At 38.2% G+C, this 24,450-nt stretch overlaps 1 protein-coding gene across 2 annotated transcripts; it reads right to left on the bottom strand.

The window, feature by feature from the left end:
• Positions 1-2,281: 2,281 nt before the first annotated feature.
• On the bottom strand, positions 2,282-23,117 carry ttc12 (tetratricopeptide repeat domain 12). Of its 2 annotated transcripts, XM_083547697.1 has the most exons (21): positions 22,968-23,117; positions 21,458-21,620; positions 21,261-21,292; positions 21,011-21,088; positions 20,716-20,837; positions 20,512-20,571; positions 18,864-18,935; positions 18,717-18,777; positions 16,640-16,828; positions 15,635-15,704; positions 15,164-15,252; positions 14,422-14,590; positions 13,362-13,454; positions 12,288-12,351; positions 12,069-12,203; positions 11,791-11,883; positions 11,567-11,635; positions 10,149-10,250; positions 9,079-9,178; positions 8,643-8,868; positions 2,282-3,152 (listed from the first exon to the last, which is right to left on the bottom strand). In XM_083547697.1, exons 1-21 carry the CDS (start codon positions 23,023-23,025, stop codon positions 3,077-3,079), a joined length of 2,121 nt encoding a protein of 706 aa, XP_083403823.1. In that variant the 5' UTR covers positions 23,026-23,117; the 3' UTR covers positions 2,282-3,076. The 2 variants fall into 2 exon arrangements, with proteins under 2 accessions (XP_083403823.1, XP_083403824.1); XM_083547698.1 differs by lacking the exon at positions 21,011-21,088.
• Positions 23,118-24,450: the final 1,333 nt, after the last annotated feature.

The raw sequence follows: 24,450 nt of genomic DNA, 5'->3' as shown, positions 1-24,450 counted from the left end.
AGCTGCTCTCACTGAGGGCAGCATACATCCTGCTCTCACTGAGGGCAGCATACATACCAGGGCACCTAAATTCAGGGAGCAGAAGCCCTTTAGAGGCAAGGGCCAAGGCTTGGGGAATAGAGGTTCGACCCAGGAGCGGTAGAGAGGATATGGAGAAAGGTTTACAGAGCACAAGTGGACCTGTTTGTGACTAGAGAAACTTTACACTGTCCCCTCTGGTTTTCCCCTACTCACCCAGCTCCTCTCGAACTGGACGCCATGGTGCAGGCATGACCGAGGCTGCGCCTGTACGCTTCCCCCCATTGCACTGCTTACGGGAGTTCTGGAGAGCGCTTCCTTCAATCTTCGAAGCTTGCAGCCATCTCCACCACATGTGCATTTATAGCTTTCTGGTCATGACAATTTCTATTGGAAAGGCTCCATTAATGCTGAACGGTATATACAGGTTTTAGAACAAATGTTTTTATCCAGAAAATGTCTTTTTCACGGAAGGCCTCTCATATTTGAGCAAGACCTGCGGTTGCAGTCTAGATGTAAGAGGACAAAGGACACCCAGAACTGTTGAGCAGATAGAATCCAGTATCAGACACATATGGGACAACATTCCTCTCCCAAAACTAAAGCAACTGGCCTCCTCAGTTCCCTGATGCATACGGACAGAAGACATGATGCTACACAGTGGTAAACATGGCCGTGTCCCAACTTTTTGGAGTCCCAACTTTTTTGACATTTGATATGGTTTTATTGTAAATAGAATATAGATTTATAAGATTCACAAATCATTGCATTCTGTTTTTCTTTATGTTATACACAGTTGCACATTTCTGCTCAAGCTGACTAATTTCTAATTCTTTTCAAGGCTCTCTAGCAACCAGTTCAAGTTTAGAAGCATAACCCTTGATGCGTAGCTTAGCTCGGTTTGAAAAAATTTTTCGAAAACATTTTCATTGAATCACCCTTTTGTTCAAAGGTCTTTCACATCATTGAAAATAGGCTCGGTGGCTTTCAGAGGATAAGAAGTTCCTAGCAACTTCGAAGTTCCATTTTGTTTGTACTGTTTTGTCTTGCTATTCTTCTAACCTCTTTAATGTTATGAAATATTGTTGAACAATAGCCTGAGACCACATGAAACAGCAATCTTTATTGGTTAGATGGGCAGCAGCTGCAATGATACCATTAATAACATGTGCTGATTCAGTATGCAATGGGAATCCCAAGCAAACTGCAGAGCTGATGTGTTATGCTTACTCCGAGAAAATCAACTGAAGCCAGGAGCCCATCTTCTCTTGTGCTAATTACAGCTTTAGCAATACCGTTCATTGAGTTTATAGTGGTTGCGTAGGGCTATTCGTGTGGCTTATGGAACAAATCTGTCCCTGAGGAAGCGATTATAGCCACATCCAGATGAGGAAGGTTCTCAGAGGAGTCTTTTGAACTGTTGTGATCAGGTTGTTTTGGTCTTGTGGCAGCAGAGCAGCTTGCTGGGACAGTTGCAAATCTTTACCTTTAGTTTATTTAAAAGCAAAAATCACAAATACAGCATGAAAATGTAGAAACATGCAATTTTAATGTAATTTATTTCTGAGAAAGTGTACCTGATAAATAAACTAATATTTATTTGTGTTAAAAATATTTTTTTAAAATAAACATTTATTTAGTTAAATTTATGTTTATTAATTTATGTTACAGTTGCATTTCTGTTCTCTATATTACTTCATCTATTTTGTAAAAGACGGTTCATCGTGTTAAAATTTCTCCAAGCAGAAAAATTACCACTGAGCATTTAGTATAAAACTTTACAATTACCTTAGCTCTTCAGCTCCCAATTTCACAGAGGTTTTTTTTTTTAGTTTTACTGCAGGCTTTACTACAAACAATCATGCATCTTATTTTCATAAATCAGCTTTAATTTAGTGTAGAATGCAGGAAACAGGACCACACACGAATTTGGATTAAAACCTGTATAGTTAAATGTTCAAATGAAAAATACTAATGTTCGATTTGTAAACAAAGTTCTGACTTGATTTATCATTTAATTTTTATTTGAAAAAGTAATGATTAAAGGAGCCTGCGTTACATCAGACGATTTTTTTTGTTTTGTTGTTAGGATAAATATGGAATCAAAAGTACGGTGCAGGAATTATTTATATTCTTAAAAATTTTTTAGATATATCTTAATAAAATCCATTATTTTAGCTCTTGTTTCTTAATTTTGGCAACAAAGAGGAAACAATGCAATGAAACTGAACTGTAAGTAAAAAAAAAAGGTGAAAACGAAAAATCTTAATAAAGAAGAAGTTTATTACAGCATGGATGTGACAAAATACATTAAGCACTTTGGGATTATCGGTGTTGAGAAGAACACAGGACAATTCCTGGTCAGACATTTTATACTTTTTCTCCTGCCTGTAATGTAAATTGGATTTTGCTTTAAATGCAAATTAAACATAAGGATTTTGTGATGTCTTTGCGTTATCGCCCAACAGCCGGGTGATAGTGTTGTTTAAATGGTTTGATGGTTAATTAAAGTTATTCACCCGATTTTTTACAGATATTAAATAAATAACCCTTATGATATTTGAGCCATTTTTGGGAATGAGGTCATTCGGACATACACTGATCAAGCATTGCATTATGGTCACCAACCAGGCATAACATTGTAGCCACTGATCAGTCATAACATTATAACCACCTGCCTAATATTGTGTTTGTTCACCACTGTTCCTTCCTTGGACCACTTTTGATAGATATTGACTACTATAGAACAAAAACACGACACAAGAGCTGCAGTTTTGGAGATGCTCTGACCCAGTCATCTAGCCCTTACAATTTGGCCCTTGGCTCTAATCTTTATTCTTGCCCATTTTTCCCGCTTCATACACATCAACTTTTTTGTATATCTCACCCATTAACAGGTGCCATGATGAAGAGATAATCAGTGTTATTCACTCACCTGTCAGTGGTCATAAAGTTATGCCTGAACAGACATTTAAAGTGATTTGGGATGGAAAATAAAACCTGGATTGTTTTTTTATGGTGTTAAATCAGGAGTATTGTTGTGTCCACGGTACTAATTCTACGTCCATGTGAATGTCTGCATAGAAGAGTAAAGGATCTCCAAACCATTCAACTCCCTGAGCTTTAGCAGGTGCCTAAAGAAAAAGACCACAGAGTCAGATTATGTGAATGTGGTTGCACATCATTTTAGCTTCCAAAGACAGCCAACTCTGCAAATATCATTTTTATATGGTGATTGTTTGTCGAACAAATTGTTAACCCAGCCATTAGGGGGGCACAAGCCAGTGCACTCTTAGTGCCGGTCCCAAGCCCGGGTAAATGGGGAGGGTTGCGTTAGGAAGGGCATCCAGCGTAAAACATGTGCCAAATCAAATATGCGGATCACAAATGAGAATTTCATACCGGATCGGTCGAGGCCCGGGTTAACAACGACCGCCACAGGTATCGTTAGCCGACAGGGTACCGGTGGAAATTGGGCTACTGTTGGCCGAAGGAGGAGAAGGAGAGGAGGAAGACGTCTACAGAGACGGCAGGAAAAGGAGCAGTGTAGGAGAGTAGAGGTTCGGGTTGGTACTTTAAATGTTGGTACTATGACTGGTAAAGGGAGAGAGGTAGCTGATATGATGGAGAGGAGAAAGGTAGATATGCTGTGTGTTCAGGAGACCAAGTGGAAAGGGAGTAAGGCCAGGAATATTGGAGGTGGGTTTAAACTGTTTTATCATGGTGTGGATGGAAAGAGAAATGGTGTAGGGGTGATTCTGAAGGAAGAGTACAGTAAGAGTGTAGTGGAGGTGAAGAGAGTTTCTGATAGGGTGATGATCGTGAAGGTGGAGGTTGAAGGGATGATGATAAATGTCATCAGTGCCTATGCTCCACAAGTTGGCTGTGAGATGGAGGAGAAGGAAAGATTCTGGAGTGAATTAGATAAAGTGGTAGATGGTGTACCTAGGAAAGAACGATTGGTGATTGGGGCAGACTTTAATGGGCATGTAGGTGAAGGGAACAGAGGTGATGAGGAGGTGATGGGTAGGTATGGTTTTAAGGAGAGGAATGTGGAAGGGCAGATGGTGGTAGATTTTGCTAAAAGGATGGAAATGGCAGTGGTGAACACGTATTTTAAGAAGAAGGAGGATCATAGGGTGACGTATAAGAGTGGAGGAAGGTGCACACAGGTGGATTATGTTCTGTGTAGGAGATGCAACCTGAAGGAGATTGGAGACTGTAAGGTGTTGGCGGGGGACAGTGTAGCTAGACAGCATGGGATGGTGATCTGTAGGATGGTTTTGGAGGCGAAGAAGAAGAGGAGGAAAGTAAGGATTGAAAGAAGAATAAGATGGTGGAAACTGAAGGAGGAAGAGTGTAGTGTGAGGTTCAGGAAAGAGGTCAGATAGGGGCTTGGTGGTGGTGAAGAGGTGCCGGATGATTGGGCAACTACTGCAGGAGTGATGAGAGAGGCAGCTAGAAAAGTACTTGGTGTGACATCTGGAAAATAGAAAGCAAGACAAGGAGACGTGGTGGTGGAATGAGGAAGTGCAGGAGAGCATTAGGGGAAAGAGGTTGGCAAAACAGAAGTGGGATCGACAGAGTGATGAGAAAAGTAGGCAGGAGTACAAGGAGATGCGGCAGCAGGTAAAAAGGGATGTGGCGAAAGCCAAGGAAAGGGCATATGAGGAGCTGTATAAGAGGTTGGACACTAAGGAAGGAGAAAAGGATTTATACCGATTGGCCAGGCAGAGGGACCGAGCTGGGAAGGATGTACTGCAAGTTAGAGCAATAAAGGATGGAGAGGGAAATGTGTTGACTAATGAGGAGAGTGTGTTGAGAAGATGGAGGGAGTATTTTGAGCAGCTGATGAATGAGGAAAATCAGAGAGAGAGAAGGTTGGAGGATGTGGAGTTGGAGTTGGTGAAGCAGGATGTAGATAGGATTAGTAAGGAGGAAGTGAGAGCAGCGATTAGGAGGATGAAGAATGGAAAGTCGGTTGGACCAGATGACATACCGGTAGAAGCGTGGAGATGTTTAGGAGAGATGGCAGTGGAGTTTTTAACCAGATTGTTTAACAGGATTCTGGAAGGGGAGAGGATGCCTGAGGAATGGAGAAGGAGTGTGCTGGTACCGATCTTTAAACATAAGGGAGATGTGCAGGCCTGCAGTAACTACAGGGGAATTAAGTTGATCAGTCACACCATGAAATTATGGGAAAGAGTAGTGGAAGCCAGGCTGAGAGAAGAGGTGACCATCTGTGAGCAACAGTATGGTTTCATGCCGAGAAAGAGCACCACAGATGCCTTATTTGCTTTGAGGATGTTGATGGAGAAGTATAGAGAAGGACAGAAGGAGCTGCATTGTGTATTTGTGGATTTAGAGAAAGCGTACGACAGGGTGCCGAGAGAGGAGTTGTGGTATTGTATGAGGAAGTCAGGTGTGTCAGAGAAGTATGTGAGGGTGGTGCAGGACATGTATGAGGACAGTGTGACGGCAGTGAAGTGTGCAGTAGGTACGACAGACTGGTTCAGGGTGAAGGTTGGACTGCATCAAGGATCGGCCCTGAGCCCTTTCCTGTTTGCAGTGGTGATGGACAGGTTGACGGACGAGGTCAGACAGGAGTCTCCCTGGACTATGATGTTTGCAGATGATATTGTGATTTGTGGTGAAAGTAGAGAGCAGGTTGAGAAGAGCCTGGAGAGGTGGAGATATGCGCTTGAGAGAAGGGGAATGAAAGTCAGTAGGAGTAAGACAGAGTACATGTGTGTGAATGAGAGGGAGGGCAGTGGAGTGATGCGGTTGCAGGGAGAAGAGGTGGAGAAGGTGGAGGAGTTCAGGTACCTGGGGTCAACAGTGCAAAGTAATGGAGAGTGTGTTAGAGAAGTAAAGAAAAGAGTGCAGGCAGGGTGGAGTGGGTGGAGAAGAGTGACAGGAGTGATTTGTGATAGTAGGGTATCTCCAAGAATGAAAGGGAAAGTTTATAGGACTGTGGTGAGACCTGCGATGTTGTATGGATTAGAGACAGTGGCATTGGGTAAAAGACAGGAGGTGGAGCTGGAGGTAGCAGAGCTGAAGATGTTAAGGTTTTCGTTGGAAGTGACGAGGATGGACAAGATTAGAAATGAGTTTATTAGAGGGACAGCACATGTAGGATGTTTTGGTGACAAGGTGAGGGAGGCGAGATTGAGATGGTTTGGACATGCGCAGAGAAGGGACATGAATTATATTGGTAGAAAAATGCTGAAGATGGAGCCACCAGGTAGGAGGAAAAGAGGAAGGCCAAGGAGGAGGTTCATGGATGTGGTGAGGGAAGACATGCAGGTAGTTGGTGTGAAAGAGGCAGATGTAGAGGACAGGGTGGTATGGAGACGGATGATCCGCTGTGGCGACCCCTAATGGGAGCAGCCGAAAGAAGAAGAAGAAGTTTGTCGAACAAATTGTTCTTGCCCATTATCCTAAACAGACTCTTCTCTTAGCCAGACACTTTTCATCCACTGAGAGCCTGAACCCATATTACATTATAGTCTAGGAGACCAAGATTATACTCATAACATGACCTACATGGAGCTATGCCTTCTGCCCTGATGCTTTCTTTGTGTGAAAGAAGCAGCATTAATTAGAACCAGTTGCAGCACGGTCTTGAAAAGTCTGAAAACTGAAAACTTTAAATATTTAAACAGATCCCACTCCCGCCGAGCCACCCCATTAACTGTTATAAATGCAACGGCTGCAACAGAAATTTTACAGTGAATTAGAGCATGAAGCAGATAAGTGCACTTCCAAATGCCTCCTCACGAACAACTAATCTTGATCCCACGTCAGATTCAATAAATGTAAAATCTTTACTAAATATAGCCCTCGCATTTCAGACCCCATTTCACAGTTAATCATATGTTTTTACTCATGATTATGTGGGTACTATGTAAAAACCTGGGAAGCTGCATGAACCATGTCAGGTACAGCAGTTTTTGAAATACTCAAATCAGCCTGTTTGGAACAAACAACCATGCTATGGTCAGCATTACTAAGTTTTTCTGGGGATTATTATAAATATTAATGGTGACTTTTGCCCTTTATCTGCATAATACAGACATTTGTCTGGCTATTTGTATAAATAAGAAGTGTTGGCATCATGAGATACCCATGTTCCTATTTAAGTGAGTGTACACTGATCAGCCACGTCTGAATCACATGTGCAATCAGTCCAATGGAAAGCACAGTGGAACTGGCATTAGCTTCTGAAAAGGAAAAAAGTGCTGCAGGGATGCAGGCAGTGTGGCATGGAGACACATCATCTCATTCCCTCTGGGAACCCTGGTTACATATGTAACCTGGAGACGTTTCCCTTCAGGAACTCAGACTTTTGAGTATGTTTGTCCTCTCTTGGCACCCTGTTGTATGCTTTCTCTAAAACCACAAACACACAATGCGACTCCTTCTGATCTTCTCTATTCTTCTCTATCAACATCCTCAAAGCAAATTTTGCATCCTCGGCATGAAACCATACTGTTGCTCACAGATGGTCACCTCTTCTCTCAGTTTGGCTTCCACTACTTTTTCCCATAACTTCATGGTTTGACTGATCAACTTTATTCCCCTGTAGTTACTGCAGGTCTGCACATCTCCCTTATGTTTAAATACCGGTACCAGCACACTCCTTCTCCATTCCTCAGGCATCCTCTCACCTTCCATAATCTTGTTAAACAATCTGGTTAAAAATTCCACTGCCATCTCTACTAAACATTTTCATGCTTTTTCTACACTTTATCCTCTTAATCGCTGCTCTCACTTCCTCCTTACTAATCCTATCCTCACCATAACCACACTATCCAATTTGTTTTCTTTGTTAATTTGTTTTCTGATTTGTTAATGTGTTTTGCACTTCTCGGCCACCGTATTTTCTCCTTCCTATCTAGTCTATAATTGACTGCAAAGGCCCTGATAGAATGAGACTTCTAGGAGTCAACTGAAGTCTATTTAGAGCTTTTCTAATAACATTTTGAAAAAACTTGTGAGGCTTGAACTTATTCCACTTATATGAAATGCACACTTCACTGTCTTTCCCCACAACACTGCTGGGGACTTAATATAAGACAACAAAGTATAACTTATAATGAACTAATCTCATTTTATTATTAAAGTTTGTAATAATTTGACTTGCTGTAACAGAGTTCAGAGACACTAAGGAAATGCTACCTAATTTGGAGATAATGCTAATGGTCTCTGGGATTCCAAACTCTAAATCCTACCAAATGGTAATCATTGTTTTGCATATATATTCCCTGGAAAAGAAATAATTCTTTGGGCGTCAGATCTTCCAAAAAAAAAAAAAAAAAAAAAAGCTCATTTTGAAATGTAAATTAGGAAAATAGCTGAGGGAGGCTAAAGTTATGAGAAAAGAAGGGAATCCAAATAGTTTTACCACTTGAGTCCTTCTTGTGCATTATTAATAACTGTGAACTCTACAGATAATGAGGGCAAAAGTTGCAATTACTTACTAGAATTGTATTCCCTTTGCATTTTATTGATCAACCACAATAACGTAGGACTGCTAAGCAACAGCCAGGTGGGCAATAGGTGGGGCACAAACACAGCATTAGAATAATGATCAGGGTGATGGAAAGGGCACTTTTGTATACCTGGGCTCAGCTCTGCACAGTTTCCCCAAAGTGATGGCGGCGTTCTGCTGCACGTCAGCTCTTTTAGATTTGCCAGCCACTTGGCGCAGTAGAAGCATCACGCAATCTGTGCCCAAGAGACTGGCTGCGGCTCCCTGTACCGTCAAACAGTGTCCCAGACACAGTGCTGTATTCCCTACCACCAACTCATCACTCCTGCCCAGGAGCTTCCTCATGGTCACAAGTCCTGAATAAACAATTGTGTATAATGCACATAAAGTTACACATAGTTCACTGAACTTACTTTCCTATACTTTGCGAACATACTGTTCTTTCTTAAATCCCGGCCTAACCATTATTTTACAATTTATATACCTTTATATCTTTCTTCTTTTATTTAAGCTCATTTTCGTTTGATAGTACCCCAACTCAATAACCACTGACTCTTAATACTTACTCTTGTCAAGCTTCACCAGCTCTTCACGGGCCTGCTGGCTAGAGGCTGTGCACACTGCCATAGCTTTAACTGAGTATCTTGAGCTTGTTTGCCCTTCACCCTGTGAGAATGAAAACAAAAGCACTTTAATCTTTTCAGCAAATTTCACCATATTACACATTCATGGTGGTATTCCATCGTGACACGAAACATGAATTGTTTAATGCTGCACATAAAAATCGACTGCTGAACAAAGTTTACAGTTTTTGTTGATAGTAAAGCTGTTTGCTAGATTGTCATTATTTTGTAACAATGTTACTATTGATTGTCATTATTTGATGAAATTACAGCTGTAAATATTTAATTTTAAACACATATTATGCAAAATGACAACCACAATTATAAAAAAAAAAGTGTTAAAACACCAATAGTCACAAAGTAGACAAGTACATGGGGGAAGTACCCCGTCAGTCCCGTTGTTGGTCATAAATGTCTTGTGATTAAAATGCATCTTGTGCCTTAAGAATAGGATGCCACTACAGTCTTCATCATAAAATTCCATTCCACTATTGCATTTAGATTACGATGGCAACATTGTTGTCAGTTTTGCCTAAGGATTAAACTTTAAACAGATTAAACAGTGCCTTGAGATTAGACTGAGATTTATGACTTTAGCCCAGTAAATTATGCAGGTCAGCCTAAGTGCCCTAGTGCTGCACTATACACAGCTCTGGTCTTACTGTACATGCATGTGACAAAAACCATCCTGAAATGTGGAAGTGACTAACAATAGATGTTATTTGCCATTTTCATACATAAAGGATGGAAAACAAATCATATGACTCAAGTAGATGAGTCAAGGGAGCTTTAAAACCAAAATGTTAGCTATAATACAGTGTGTAATTAGCAGGAATTAAATGAGTTTTTGTCTTTTAGACATATAACACAATACAGTGTACAATGTCAAGATTTTATGTAAGATTAGTTATACGATAGTCAAAATGTGCAAAAGTATGTACACAGTGATTTAAGCTGATTATTCAATCTTTGACAGATTCTTTGGTAATAGTAACATTCCAAATTGGCGATACCTTAAGAATCTTCAGCAGTTTCTTTACTACTCCTTGCTGCACGACCTCCTGAATGGCATCCTCTGATTTTGGGAGAACTACGCTTAGCAATCCTACTGCTCTCTAAAACCAGTGAAAAGAAAGGCAAACGTCATTTCTGAGTAACAGCCCCATTACTCTCAGTTACACAGTGGTGGACAGTAACGAAGAAAATTTACTTAAGTAGCTTTATTGTGTGTCTTTATTGAAGTATTTCCATTTGGAGAAACTTTAACTTTACTACATTTCAAAGTCAAATCTTACTTTTTACTCAACTACATTTGCGAAATCCGTCGTTCCTTTTTATTTATGAGTAGATAAATGTTTTACTTGTCACGCAGTAAGCCACCAAACAGGGTTCAAGCACATGCTCTGTTTTAAACTTGTTTCGAGTGCCGCTTGATCTCAAATCCTGTTATATTATTTGTTTCTAAAATAAATTATTAAACATTAAGGTTTTGGGCCCATTATAATTTTATTAGATATCAATAAGTTTGACTAATTTATAAAAATTCTAGTAATAGATTGGTGTGCTAAGAATATCATTAGAGTCTTTTTACATAAACCTAGCATAAAATAGTAAAAGAAACATTATAGCCATAATAAATCATAGTGCTTTGGATACTTAGTAAGTACATTTAAGGCAAATACTTTTGTACTTTTACTCAAGTAAAAAGTTAAAGGGAGCATTTTTACTTTTAATGGAGTAATATTTTACCTAATGTATCTCTACTTTTACTCAAGTACATGCTTTATGTACTTTGTCCACCACTGCAGTTGCAGTATTAGTCAGTTAGGGAGTTTCACACAAGCCTAGCTTCAGGGCAAGGGGACAACAAGAAGCTCATCACACACTGAAAGTTTGCTACTGCAGGTAAACAATCCACTGCATTATTAAACATATGGGCAAGCCTGGGCTGCTGTTTCACCTTAATTGTACATTGTGGAACAGTTCACGGGATACGATCTTCCAAGAAAGCAAAGCCAGGGAGAATGTATGTGAAGATTTATTTACATACATATCCATCATATGCAGAGAAACTTGTCCCTGAGTTTATGCCTAGAGTGGCTACAGGGATCATTATGAATGCTTCATTGCATGCTGAATAATTTGCCTTGAGGTTATCATCATAACCAAAAACTTCAGTATATTAAGAAAAGATATTAATGATCATATGTAGCCGCTGCCCAATGAGGATTGTATATGAAATAATGAGAGTAATGAAGTGCAGAAATGCACAGTGGGAGGTAATATAGAAGATTAATGGCAAAGAAAAAGAAAACCCTGAAAACAAGGCAGACATGATGCCACTGTGACACAAATTCATATTAAAGACTGAGCAGTTGATTGAGAGCTAGAGAGGCTGCTAAGCCTGAGGGAGACAAATACATATCCTCACCGTGATGATTCCTCCATCAGGATCACTAAGCAGAGCTAAACATCTTGTACAGCCCACAATGGCATCCTCCTGCATGTGAAACAAATACCAACTTTTAATGCACTTTTTTTTTTACTCGATTACAGCAAAGTGAAAAAAGAGAGAGATGCAAAACAGTTCATTCTGGGCTCCTTATATCCTTTAAATATATACGATTGCATTGATGCAAAGATTTAGCCACTTACTTGAATAGCTGGAGTTTGATTAGAAGCCATGTTGATCATCAAGCCCAGTAAGGGATAGAGAATATTTCTGTATTCACAGCTGGCACACCGGCCCTGAAGGAAAAAAACATAATTTCATCTTGACATTGCTAAAAAATTAACTGTGTGTCCTGTGAAGATGTGCTAACTTCAAAACGCAACCACAACTCAAAATCCAAATTCAAGCTGAGAAAACAATGCATTATTCAGTTATGTTCAAGGATAAACTTAACATCATCGTATAAGGTGATTGGCTTTACCATGGCTGAGAAGGAGCTCTTCCAAAATTCTTCACGGCATACCAGCTTGTTAATAACGACTTCATCAGAAGACATGGCCCCAATCATAGAAATAAAACGAGGAAGCAGGATGTGGCTGGGTCCTGTAATATTTGCCTATAGATGGAATCAAACTTTATTAGACAATTAAAGCAAAGACTGATGACTAAGCAAATCAGAACGACCTCTGAGTTTCATTACCAGCAAATGCTCAAAAGCAGGAGCGAAAACCGTTGTAAAGATCTCTCTAGACTGGATGCGAAACCTGCAAACAAAAATGCACAAAAAATATTTACGCTGTAGTTCTGATAACTCAACGGCATCTACAGTAGGCGTCATGCAAATTGAGTCTTGGGTTTGGAGTGTATTTTCTCACTGAGTTCACTCATCCAAACAGAGCCTGTAAATCTTGAATCACTGATGAGGGTGGCTTGCTAGTGCAGGTCCTGTTGCTGATATAAGAGCGAATCTTTTTAGTCTTTGCGGCAATTACTATATCAAGGATATTTACTCGCTTTTGCTTGTAAAGTGACTCACAAATTATTTTAATTAACTGATGTATTGGGTGTGTGCCACATGTAATGAAGAATGCAGTAATTTCTGGTGGTCACTGCCATTTATCATGCTCTCAACCAACAATCTAGTGGTTAAATGTGTATGTTGGGCTATGTTCAGGCCAGTCTGGATTGCAGCACTGAAAGGAAATTTATTGCACCATGTCATGTACCGAATCCAATGCTTAAAATTTCTAGAGGCGGGGGGGGTCCTTATCTAAGGGCTCACAGAGACACTCAATCATTTGCCCTTGACAGCTTTGCACCACATGACCTAAAGCTCTGGATTCAGCCATGAGTATGGAATTTGCCTGTGACAACTAATCATGGCAAAAGAAGGCGAAAACCGCAAGTGTGATCAATCCTTTATGCTTATTAGAGGTCAAATGGATTGTATGGAACAAGTTTTGAGGAGAGATGAGGGGTGAATTACTAAGCTGGGTTGGATTGCCATTGTTTAATGGTTCATGGTTCATACATGTTTCATTTGGGATTTCTACAACGCAGAGGTTAATAATTTGAATGTATTTGAATAGGCCTTGGTTGAACATGATTCTCTATGATGCATTGCTATGTAATGGATTCCCATGTGGGTCGTGTGAAGGATTGCATGAAGAAGCTGCTTCTCTCTTTATGACGTTGATAGATTCTAGTCAGGTGCACAGAGGGCAAATAGCCTAACGGTAGGTGCAAATATATATTTATATATATAATGCCTTACTTATTTTCTCCAGCCAAGTTCTCCAGAATAGCAAGGGCAGTGGATCCTGATTTGTCCTCTTTGCATATGCAGTCAATCAAGATCTCTACCATTCTACAGGTAAAAGCCAAAAAAGAAAACAGACTTAATAAGTGACTCAATCAATCAAGTTTATTTAAGTATAAAAATTTATATAGTGAGAAGCATAGTGCATATTTTTTAGTCAAGAAAACTGCAATAGATTTTTTATATTATAGTATTATATTATTATATATAAAATATTTATATATATTTCCCACACCACCCCCACTGTAAAAAAAAAAAAAAAAAAGTACATTTTACTCTAAGCAAATTTTAAATGATCAACTTTTTCTTTTACTCAATACATTTTTTGACCGGTAATTTTACTAGTACTTAAGTAAAGTTTCACTGAAGTAACAATACTTTTACTTGAGTAGAATCATTTAGTACTCTTTCCACATCTCTCATAATCTTATAATAAAAAAAGTCAATATGACTATACTGAAGATATTATGTAATAATTAGGTATTATGTAAAAATGTGCAGTTATTTAATAAATATTACATTCCACAACATTTTACATGAAAAAAAATGATTAAATGGATGATATTCATTAACAAATGAAAAATGAGTATTGACAAATTGCTGTGGTATAAAAGGAATACGAAATTTTCTTTCTTAGTTTCAAACCACTAATGTGAATAGACGAGTTTTGGGATGTTTGTATTTGCCACATGAATGTATACTTTTCCAGCTGTAGGTTCTACCATAGTGTTATGGTACAGTAGTACCTTTTAGGAATTATAACAGCCGTGATGATATTTATCATAAATGCACAACTGCAAATGGTATATTGATTTCATACAAACAATAACGTAATATCCAGTATTTGACTTTACCAACACAATATGGCCAAATGCTTTTTTTATTTTTGCTCCAAATAGCAGGAAAAAATGACCAAAGAAAACACACTTACTTTTAAGTAACAGTGAATGAACCAATTTTCTCATAAGATTATGGTTTAACTACTGCAATAATGAAACTTAAATTACTTTTTTACCTGAGCAGATTAAGGTTTTCAATTACCAAGTGTCTCCCATGCTGGGTCTGACAGTACATGCAGACTAGCATTAAACATTCCTGCTGGACTGTTAATGAAGTGGAGGTTAACAACTGGACAATCTGTTTTCTTGTGCTGAGACATTGCAGTAACAGCTGCTGGTTTTCCTCTGTAAGTGACAGCATGGCAAGACAAGAGTCAGTATTCTGAGAATATTTATTTATCACCAGAACGGATATGTTGTAGCACAACAATTCTGACATGACAAGTAGTCTTTTAAAACTAGGTTCTTTTCACTGGCATCATATATGAACCCGCCTCTGCAGTCTCCTTGAAATTAAAGAGCCAAGGCTGCTAATCAATCACCATATGACTGAGCGTGTGTATGGTTACACAGCTGTAACTCAGCATCTCTGTATGGCCCAAACACCACACTTATCGAAAAAATAGCTATATGTATGCTTTACAGTCAAGAGCATACTCATGGTGCTGCAATGCTGGCGTTTTACAAACTTGGACTATAGTGTCTGCCAAATGAACAAACACGAGTGTAAATAATAAATAATAATAAATTTAATAAATTAAAAAATTCAAATACATACATATACACACACACACACACACACACACACACACACACACACACACACACATATACAGTATATATATATATATATATATATATATATATATATATATATATATATATATATATATATATATATATATACACACTATTTACCATTTCCACTGCAAACCATTTTCCATAATCTGAGGACAGAAACACATAACTCCTCTCTGTGAGGCTCTTTAGAAGTCTGTGCAAGACAGCTGGAAAAAAACAGAGATTTATAAAAAGGGGGGATTATAATGCACTTATCCATGCTTAACATTTGCTGCAAATCTTGTCGCATCACAAACAAATCCTAAGCACACTTTAATAAAAAAAAAAACCAGATTGCAGAGTTTTATGCATATTCAAAGTAGTTCATTCCTAGTCAGTCATTTCTAAATAAGTCTACAACAAACCAGTTGATGAAGGGAGCTGTTTAAAACGTATGGCTGTAATTAATTAAAGACCGATTTGCACAGTTTGCAGTGAAAACATATGCTGCATCAAAAGAGCGAAGGCCTTGAGGAATTAGAACGGAAACTTTTCTTAATGAACAGGCTGTCGGAAGCCTTTACTCAAAAAAACAAAAAACAATCTTACGTCTTTATATTGTTGTTGTCAGCGATAACTCTGAAGCCATTGTTTAATCGGAATAACGTCTGACCAATACCTATGAGGAAACAAAAAAAAAATGCTGTAGTTATAATCAAAACAAATGCAGTGAAAGCCACGTATCGATGTAGAACTACACTGGCCAACCTCAGAAACAAAATCCCTTTCTTAGTCAAGGGCAAAGGATACAAAGACAGAGAGAGAAATAAACAAAAACTCATTAGAAGTCAGGGACAGTTCTCTTATCTGGCCAAAAGCAGTATACACTTCTGCGGAAAGGAATTAGCTCACAAAGGCCCTGTTCAGGTATCTTCCCTGTCCAGAGAGCTGGCTGGGATCTGTTCATTTTAGAAAGCTTTCACGGCTGCGTGGTTTGTAGGAATGACTTCAGGACATGGCCTTCATTCTGCTTTTAGTGACAAGCAACCAAGAAAATAGTTTTGAAACACCTTTCTAGCTGTAAAGACTTACGCACTTTATTTCATTTAGGCGCTTTTTTTTTTTACTAATATATTAAAACTCTTTGTTATGTGAACAAAGCAACTTTCTAGTTTGTAATATGGAATTACTTCTTTAGAAGTCTCAATACTGAGATCAAATCAGAGCTGCCGAGCAGCGTAAAGTAATTCGTGCTGCTCAGATGCAGACATACTGATGGGTGAAGAACAGAAAGAAAATACCTGGCCATGTTCTTAAAGGGAAAAGAGGCTGCCATTGTCAACAACGACATGGATAAATCTTTTTACAAAGTGTTAATAAAGCGCATTGGAAATCAATAAAACATGCACAAACCAGTGACTTTCTCCTTATTGACCACAAAGCCAAAAAAATATATCATCTTGGATGCTTAGGGAAATGCCTAATCAGGCACAAGTACACAACTAAACACAACTGACGATGGACCAGCAAAACCGGAAGCAAATACTTTGTGAGTTGGGGAAACTAAAGAGGAATAAACTAAAGAGGAGAAAATTCAGAATTATTTGCACTCACTGTCACTAACAGCTTGTGTGAGAAGCTCCAGTCCACCACAGTAATAAAGGTTGTGCATATTGGGTCTTTCCAGCTTTGTCAGCAAGTCAGGAATTGCCACAGCCTCTTCTTTTCCATCGTTGAACTCCCTGAGTGCTGTTTCTTCCTGAAGGACCTTCTTCTCTTCCAAATCCACTTGTGTCAGATAATCTATAATGGCAGTAGAGATAAGAAGGTACTGTCATTTATATTGCGAGCTTGTATTTAAGATACATCATTAGCTGTCTAAATAGATCTGATTTCTTTATACAGGAATTTCTACTGAAATTCTTTTCATTCGAAAAATGTTCAATCTATTAGAACAGTTGTTGAATAAATTGTTACAGTCAGCAAACAATTACACTTCAACAAAAAGGCTCTGTGGATCAGACTGTTGTACAGACAGAATGTAGGAACAATTACAATAATTACTTTTCGTGTGTTTGCTATTTGTTTTGGTGGTTTTTGAATCTAAATGACAAAAGAAAGGCTGGGGTACAGTGGAAGGCTGAAATTATACTAGTCAAAAATGCAGACAAATAGTGAGACCAAGCAGTCAACACAAATTACTTGTTTGAGTATTAATCATAAAAAGTATCTATGCTAAGCTTCCAGTGTTTTCCTAGTGGGTTTTTTGTACCAAATAACAGTAAAAGATCATGTTTCTGCATTGCTACATCTCTGTCCTTTAGTTTAAGTTTAGCATTTTATATCTAATCCAAAAAAGAAAAAAGAAAATGCTGCACATAGCCCAAAAATACATGGCATGTTTAGTTTTTTTCTTGCAGTTAGGTCAACTCAGGGTCGAAAATTCGATCATTACTGCATTGTGTGCTATGATGACCAAGAACACATCACTAAGACAGCCATGGGGTGGTTAATTAGCTGGAAATCATGTTGATTAACTGCTGCATATGTGAAAGCAACTTAGGTGTTCATACTGGAGTTTTCAGCTAAAAAGAAATACACTATATGGATCAAAGTTTGTGGACACCTGACTGTAAATTTGTATGTCTAATTTTAACACCCCATTCCACATTTAGTCCCCATTTGCTGTTAGAATAACCTCCAATTTATGAAATGATATTTCACAAGTTATTGGAGTGTGCTTGTGGAGATTTGTGCTCATTCAGTGAGGTGAGGTAAAGTGAGGTGAGGTGAGGTGAATAGGCCTGCCGTGCAGCAAGCGTTCCAAATCATCCCAAAGGTGTTCAGTTTACATTCATACATACATTCATACTATATTCATATTATATATATATATATATAATTTTATTTGAGCATGTTATCTTCACGTTTTTATCTATGCACAATCTTTGCACAGTATATTGTTTATTACTATCTATCATATATTATTACATACTGCACCTTCTGCACATTATTCACCCTCACCCCTGTGTGTGTGTGTGTGTGTGTCTGTGTGTGTGTGTGTGTGTGTGTGTGTGTGTGTGTGTGTGTGTATATATGTCCATATAATGTATATAAAATTCTTGCACTACACAAAGTGATTAGCTCTGCAGTATTTATAAATATTACAAAATTGTCGATATGAAATTTCTTTCAATTTTAGTACAAAATTGGGTTTATACAATTCATATGCAAAAACATCTGACTCTGCAATACCATAAGGCTAGAACCATGCTATTTTTTTTTTTGGCAAATATGTGGCTCCATATTAAACTGTCAACAATTGATGCGCTCGAATTATATTAAACATCTTTTAAGTTGAATATTTTTTTATTTATTTTTTTAATATTCTAACAAGAATGCGTAAATACAATATGCGAAGCACATGAGCATTAGTGAAGCTGTTACAGATGCATTTCCATGCAATTAGTTCCTAGCAAAGCAAAAGAAATTAAATAGCAGGGGCACAAGCAGGTAGAGGAAGAATGACAGGAGAGAGAGAGAGAGAGAGAGAGAGAGAGAGAGAGAGAGAGAGAGAGAGAGAGAGAGAGCCCCTCACTGGCTAAAGTAAAAAAAAAAAAAGGAGACAGAAGTAACTTAAATGTCACCATATATTACATATACACCTCTTGATATTATGTCTAAGTCTTACCTTTCACAAGGGGTTCATGCTCTGGTGCGGTATCCAATATCTTCTCATAACAGAGCCTGGACTAATGAAATATGGACATAATATAGAGGAAGATTGTCAGTGCCAGTGCCATTAGAGTGGGAATTCAAAGTAGACAGCTGATTGTACCTCAGCAAAATGTCTTAGTCCTAGATGTGCTCTTCCCATGTGGACAAATGCCTTAATACACTTCTCATTGCACTGTTTGAAATCAGAAGAAACATCAATTAGATTTCACTTGACACCTGTTTATCATGAAAATTCGATTGACACTTGGTAAAATTTGCCAAAATACCTTTCAAAAGATGTCATAATAAGAGTTATGAACTGACAGAAAGTCTTAAGAGAGCCTTAAAACATATCATAATATATAAAACAATTATAATATGTGCAAAAGTTTGCATGTCCCATTTGTTTAGAATATTTTTTTATCTAAAAACACATTTGAGAATCATCTTTAACATTATACATCAGTATTATTTACATCTGGTGTAGTAGAAATCAAGCTCAGCCATGATCCTATCAGACTTCAGCAGAGTTAGTGTATATCAGTATATGTTTAGAAGATAAATAGGTTAGTCTGTAGCCTATCCCCAGTATACCTTGGTTGGGAAAAAACAGAAAACCTACAGGAAATGTAAAAAAATTCTATGCATGCACTTCTATACATCCACTTGAATCCTGGAGCTGTGACGTTCTAACCACTGAACTATGTACCATCGAATATCAAACCTGTACTAACGTATGGTATTCTCTATACCCCTATTGTAACCTATAGTTATAAACTGTTATAAAATCTTGAATGAGTCACAGTAGCCATATTGTTCTCCATTAGCTGTATTATCCTGGACTAGGCTGAAGCCTAGCCTGGGTAAAGAGGCTTTTTTACTTGTCACATGTACATTGCAGCACAATGAAATTCTTTCTCTGCATATCCCAGTGATGTTAGGAAACCGGGGTCAGAGCGCAGACCCAGTAATGATACAGTGCCCCTGGAACACAGAGGTTTAAGGGCCTTGCTCAAGGGCCCAGGAGTGACAGCTTAGCGGTACTGGGGCTTAAAATCCAACCAACCTTCTGATCAGTAACCCAGAGCGTTAACCAATGAGCTATCACTTCCTATGGTAAGTGGAAATCTCAGGATTTAACTGACTTTGAAAAAAGACACTGTTCTAGGTGGATCTTAAATTGTGCAGAGAGACTCTTTCTATACAGAAGTCCTAAAAGGACATGCATTATAATATATTTTTCTTTCTTGTTTTCTCGTGATCATGACTTCACGAGAAAATTAAGTCGGATCACGAGAAAACAACTTGTCGAGATCACAAGAAAATTAATTAGAGATCACAAGAAAACAAGACAACAAGACAACAGCCCGTGTTAAACCCAAACAACAAAGTTCAATATACTGCCAAGAGTCCCCAAGGGGCCACCAAGTTCTCTGTAGAACCCTGCAACAGAGCTTTTCCTCAGAAAGGCTTCTGGTTTATTTCAAATTCACTCATTATTGTGAATATTAAAAGCTTTTTTCAAATAATAAACATGTACCTTCATTTAAGAGTTGGTACGTTCAGAAAGATGTTAGCTCACGAGAACAAAAGCGGAGCTTCAACCCAGTTTTCTTCATCTGTGCAACTCTTTGGTTTATTAAACACTGCTTTTGAGTGGCCTGTCGCAGTCCCCAGCCAGGACAGGATAAAAACAAGGAGTAGCTTAGCTGACACTATAATGAATGAGAGGGCACGTCTGGCACACCTTTACTTACAGTTTCACTTACCTTTAGGGCCCACTCACAGTCACTTATAGCCTCCTTATACTTCTTCAGCTTGATAAAGGCCTGCAGAATATGGATTCAGGAGAAGACTAACCTTAGTAACAATACCATCATTGGGCATTTAATTGTTTATATATATATATATATATATATATATATATCTGTTCAAATGAAATGATGCTTAATGAATAGAAAGGCACTGAGGACCTGGGCTCTGTTTGTGTAAAGTGCTGGCATGTCACGAAGCTTCTCTAGACCTTCTGTGTACATCTTGACAGCCAGTTTATAGTCTCCCAGGGCAAACGCTTGGTTTCCTTTCTCCTTTAGGGCTGTGGATTAAATGGAGTGAAAAAAGGTGGTGACAGTGTATAGAAATGCAGATGTATTGCATTGGAACTATTTTAGAAAAAGCTGTCTGTCTCTCTCTCTCTCTCTCTCTCTCTCTCTCTCTCTCTCTCACACACACACACACACACACACACACACACACACACACACACACCGTTTGCTTCCTTCTCTTTTACTTGTCTCCTCTTTCTTCTCTCCTCTGCATCCTTTTCTAAAGCTTTCCTGAAATTTTCTGAAAGAAGGCAGATACTGTATTACAAAATTACCAATCAAGTCAAAGAATATTTTTGAACAGTATGTTGTACATTTCAAGTTCTAGTTTTATAGCAAAAAAATATTTGTTTATGCACAATACCAGGAAAGCATTTAAAACAGATTTAAAATCCATTGTGCAGTAAACCTACCTGGACTCTCACTGGCTACACAAGTTGCATTCTGCGAAGTAAAAGGACCAAAGATAACAACTTTAAGACTCTTTATTAATAAATAAAAAATTATCTGACATCTTGGACGAACATAGCTGCAAGCATTATACAGCAGTGTATGAAGCTTGCAGACATCAGTGGGTACAAATAAAGAATAAATCTGTTGTTGGTTACTAACTGGTCTGCTCCCACATGAGGGACTGGTATTAATCACAGTCCTGTTGATGTGACTTTTACTCGTTTTCTGTTCCTCCAGTGACTCAACCAGGCAGTCTGCTTTTTCCACAGCTTTCTTCTGAGTGGCCACATCAGCAGAGTTCATCTCTTTCACCAGCTCACCTGTACCCAGACAAAGCGCCCACAAATCAGCACTTAGAACTATTTAAGAACACCCCTTTTAACAGAAAGAAGTGATATGAGTGACTTTAGCGCCTATGTGCCGAGCATAAAGGTTAGAATAGACAGAGGCGTACCTCTGAATACCTGAAAATCTAATCAAAACTTAAGTAAATGTATAGATAAATTACTGCAAACGTACTGCAATACAAGTTGAAACATTGCAATATGACTTCCAGTTTTTGATTTGAACAGTACTTGAGAATTTTACTCTTATTAAACATAGACTCAAAGATGCACTAGTCCTTAACACCAAGACACGTTAGTGAAAAGCCAAAAACTTTGATATGTGAGGTTTAAATTTTCCTACAATGCAAATCAAATTGTATACCTAAACACTGCATTAACCAAAGATCAACACAAAAGCCTTTTCAACATACCATAATGAAAAAGATCTAACACAAAAAAAATTGTAAAATACAAAGTAGTAAAGCAATCTTTCAAATAAGTAACTTTAATTACCAAATAAAACGTCAGTATCATGTTACAAAGTAGAGAAACCATTAGTATTCAATGGACAAATAAAATTAAAGTAAATTATTTAAAATGAAGTAATACCAAATATTCAGCACTGTTTGTGATTTGATGCCCCTCTCAGATTCAAAAAGGGGCCATTAATCCATTTTAACCAAAACTGGTTTTCAAAGTTTATCTATTTTTGGACTAAGAAAAAAAAAATAATTGTTTCTAACCGATAGTGGATTTTACCAATACTGATAGCTAGGTTGGATTAGGCTGGACGTAACCGATTAATCAAACGATGTAAAATAGTACTGAAATTCATTAGAAACAAACAAACAAATTAATTAATTAATAAATGTGACGTCAGACATTCGCCTCTAGAGGGCGCTCTCGCAATGACAGCAGATCGGAAGCTGGAAAAACTATCGGTATGGATTTTTTTGCCGATAGACGATAGTTCAAACAATCAACTATAGGTCCTGCTTAATGGCGTCTTCAGCAAAGGTGTAAAATGTTATTGGTAACAGTCAATGTCAATTAAAATATAGTGAAGTAAAAAATACACATTGAATCATAAATATAGTTGAGTAGAGAGTAACGGTTGCTTATATCTTTGATACGCAGTAAAACTAGAAGTAGCCAAAAAACTTACTTAAGTATAGTAACGAATTACATTTACTCAAATACTTTACACCACTTATGCCAGCTTCCTTGCATAGGAAAATATTTAGACACTCCTGTGGATCTGAGTCTCTCATATGATTTAAACTCGGCGGAAATGAATGCATTCATGCAAAATAAACAACCAAACAAACAAATAGCACGCACTTATCTGCTCCACGTTCGTCAAGAACCTTTCCAAATCCTCACTTTCACACGACGCCATATTTCTCTTCAACTTTCAGCCGACAACCATCAAACTGCGCGTCTTCGCCGCAGAATCGTAACCATGACAACTTCGGAAAACACGTGGTATGTGTCGTCATTGTTATGCGACAGAAACATGCACGCCTCCAGTGCAGGAGTACAGAAATTGTGTAACAGAATCGATGCAGCTTGCTGTCTTATTGTTCTGTACAGTAGTGTGCAATTCTACATTATTTTTTTTTATGGAAAATAAAGGGAATGATTTTTTGCTATTTGTTTTATTGAAAGTATGTGTACGATGAATAACTGCTTAAAGGATTATTGGTGCTCCCCTGCCCACTTTTCAAGAACTGTACACAACCATGGTGAGAAGAGGGCTCAGAAAATCACCCTGGATCTTTCACATCCAAGCCACCCAATTTTACTTTTTCTTTTGGCCTCTGTCTTTTGCTACACAGCACCAAACACCAGCACAGCCAAATACAAAAAAGGTTGCCTGTCTCAGGCAATCTACTTCATGAAGTTAAATGCTCTACCATTTGTGCAATGAAAAATATACTACTTTTCTTCTTCTTCTTCTTTCGGCTGCTCCTATTCACACACTTTCACACCAACTACCTGCATGCCTTCCCTCACCACATCCATGAACCTCCTCCTTGGCCTTCCGCTTTTCCTCCTACCTGGTGGCTCCATCCTCAGCATTCTTCTACCAATATAATTCATGTCTCTCCTCTGCACATGTCCAAACCATCTCAATCTCGCCTCCCTCACCTTGTCTCCAAAACATCCTACATGCGCTGTCCCTCTAATAAACTAATTTCTTATCTTGTCCATCCTCGTCACTCCCAACAAAAACCTCAACATCTTCAGTTCTGCTACCTCCAGCTCCACCTCCTGTCTTTTACACCTCCACCTCCTGTCTTTACTACTTATTTGAAACTACCCTAAATCTTATTATATTCTATTCTTTTCTGTTTTATTATGTTAGTTCTTACTCTCTGGTGATTTCTAATATGCATTATTGGGTAGTCTGTGCATAATCTTGACAAGTATATACAGTCCAAGCATACAAAATTATTTTATTAACTAAAGAAATAAGCTATATTAAAGTAATTATACACTGGCTTTTAGCGAATAGTAGATTTAGCAAAATATGCAAGTTAATGAGAACAAGTCTATCACATGCATTAACAGAAAGCATATGACAGCCAAAACAATTTATTTTTTTATGTCAGTCTTGAAGACCATCACTTTACACTGCAAACCGAAGCTGTGGATGACTGCAGACGTGCGTGCTTTGCTAAGGACCCAAGACTTAACCTAAAGAGAAGGTGACAAGGTGACCCTAAGAACAGCAATGGCCAAATTGTCTCAGCCAATCAGAGAGTCAAAGCTCACACATGGCCAGAGAATGTACAGCTACAGTTACTCCAGGACAGCATAG

This window comes from Silurus aristotelis, assembly GCF_946808225.1.
Source record: "Silurus aristotelis genome assembly, chromosome: 8".
Taxonomy (NCBI): domain Eukaryota; kingdom Metazoa; phylum Chordata; class Actinopteri; order Siluriformes; family Siluridae; genus Silurus; species Silurus aristotelis.
Note: the sequence above shows the minus strand (reverse complement) of the source record. Positions and strands in the feature narration are given on the sequence as shown.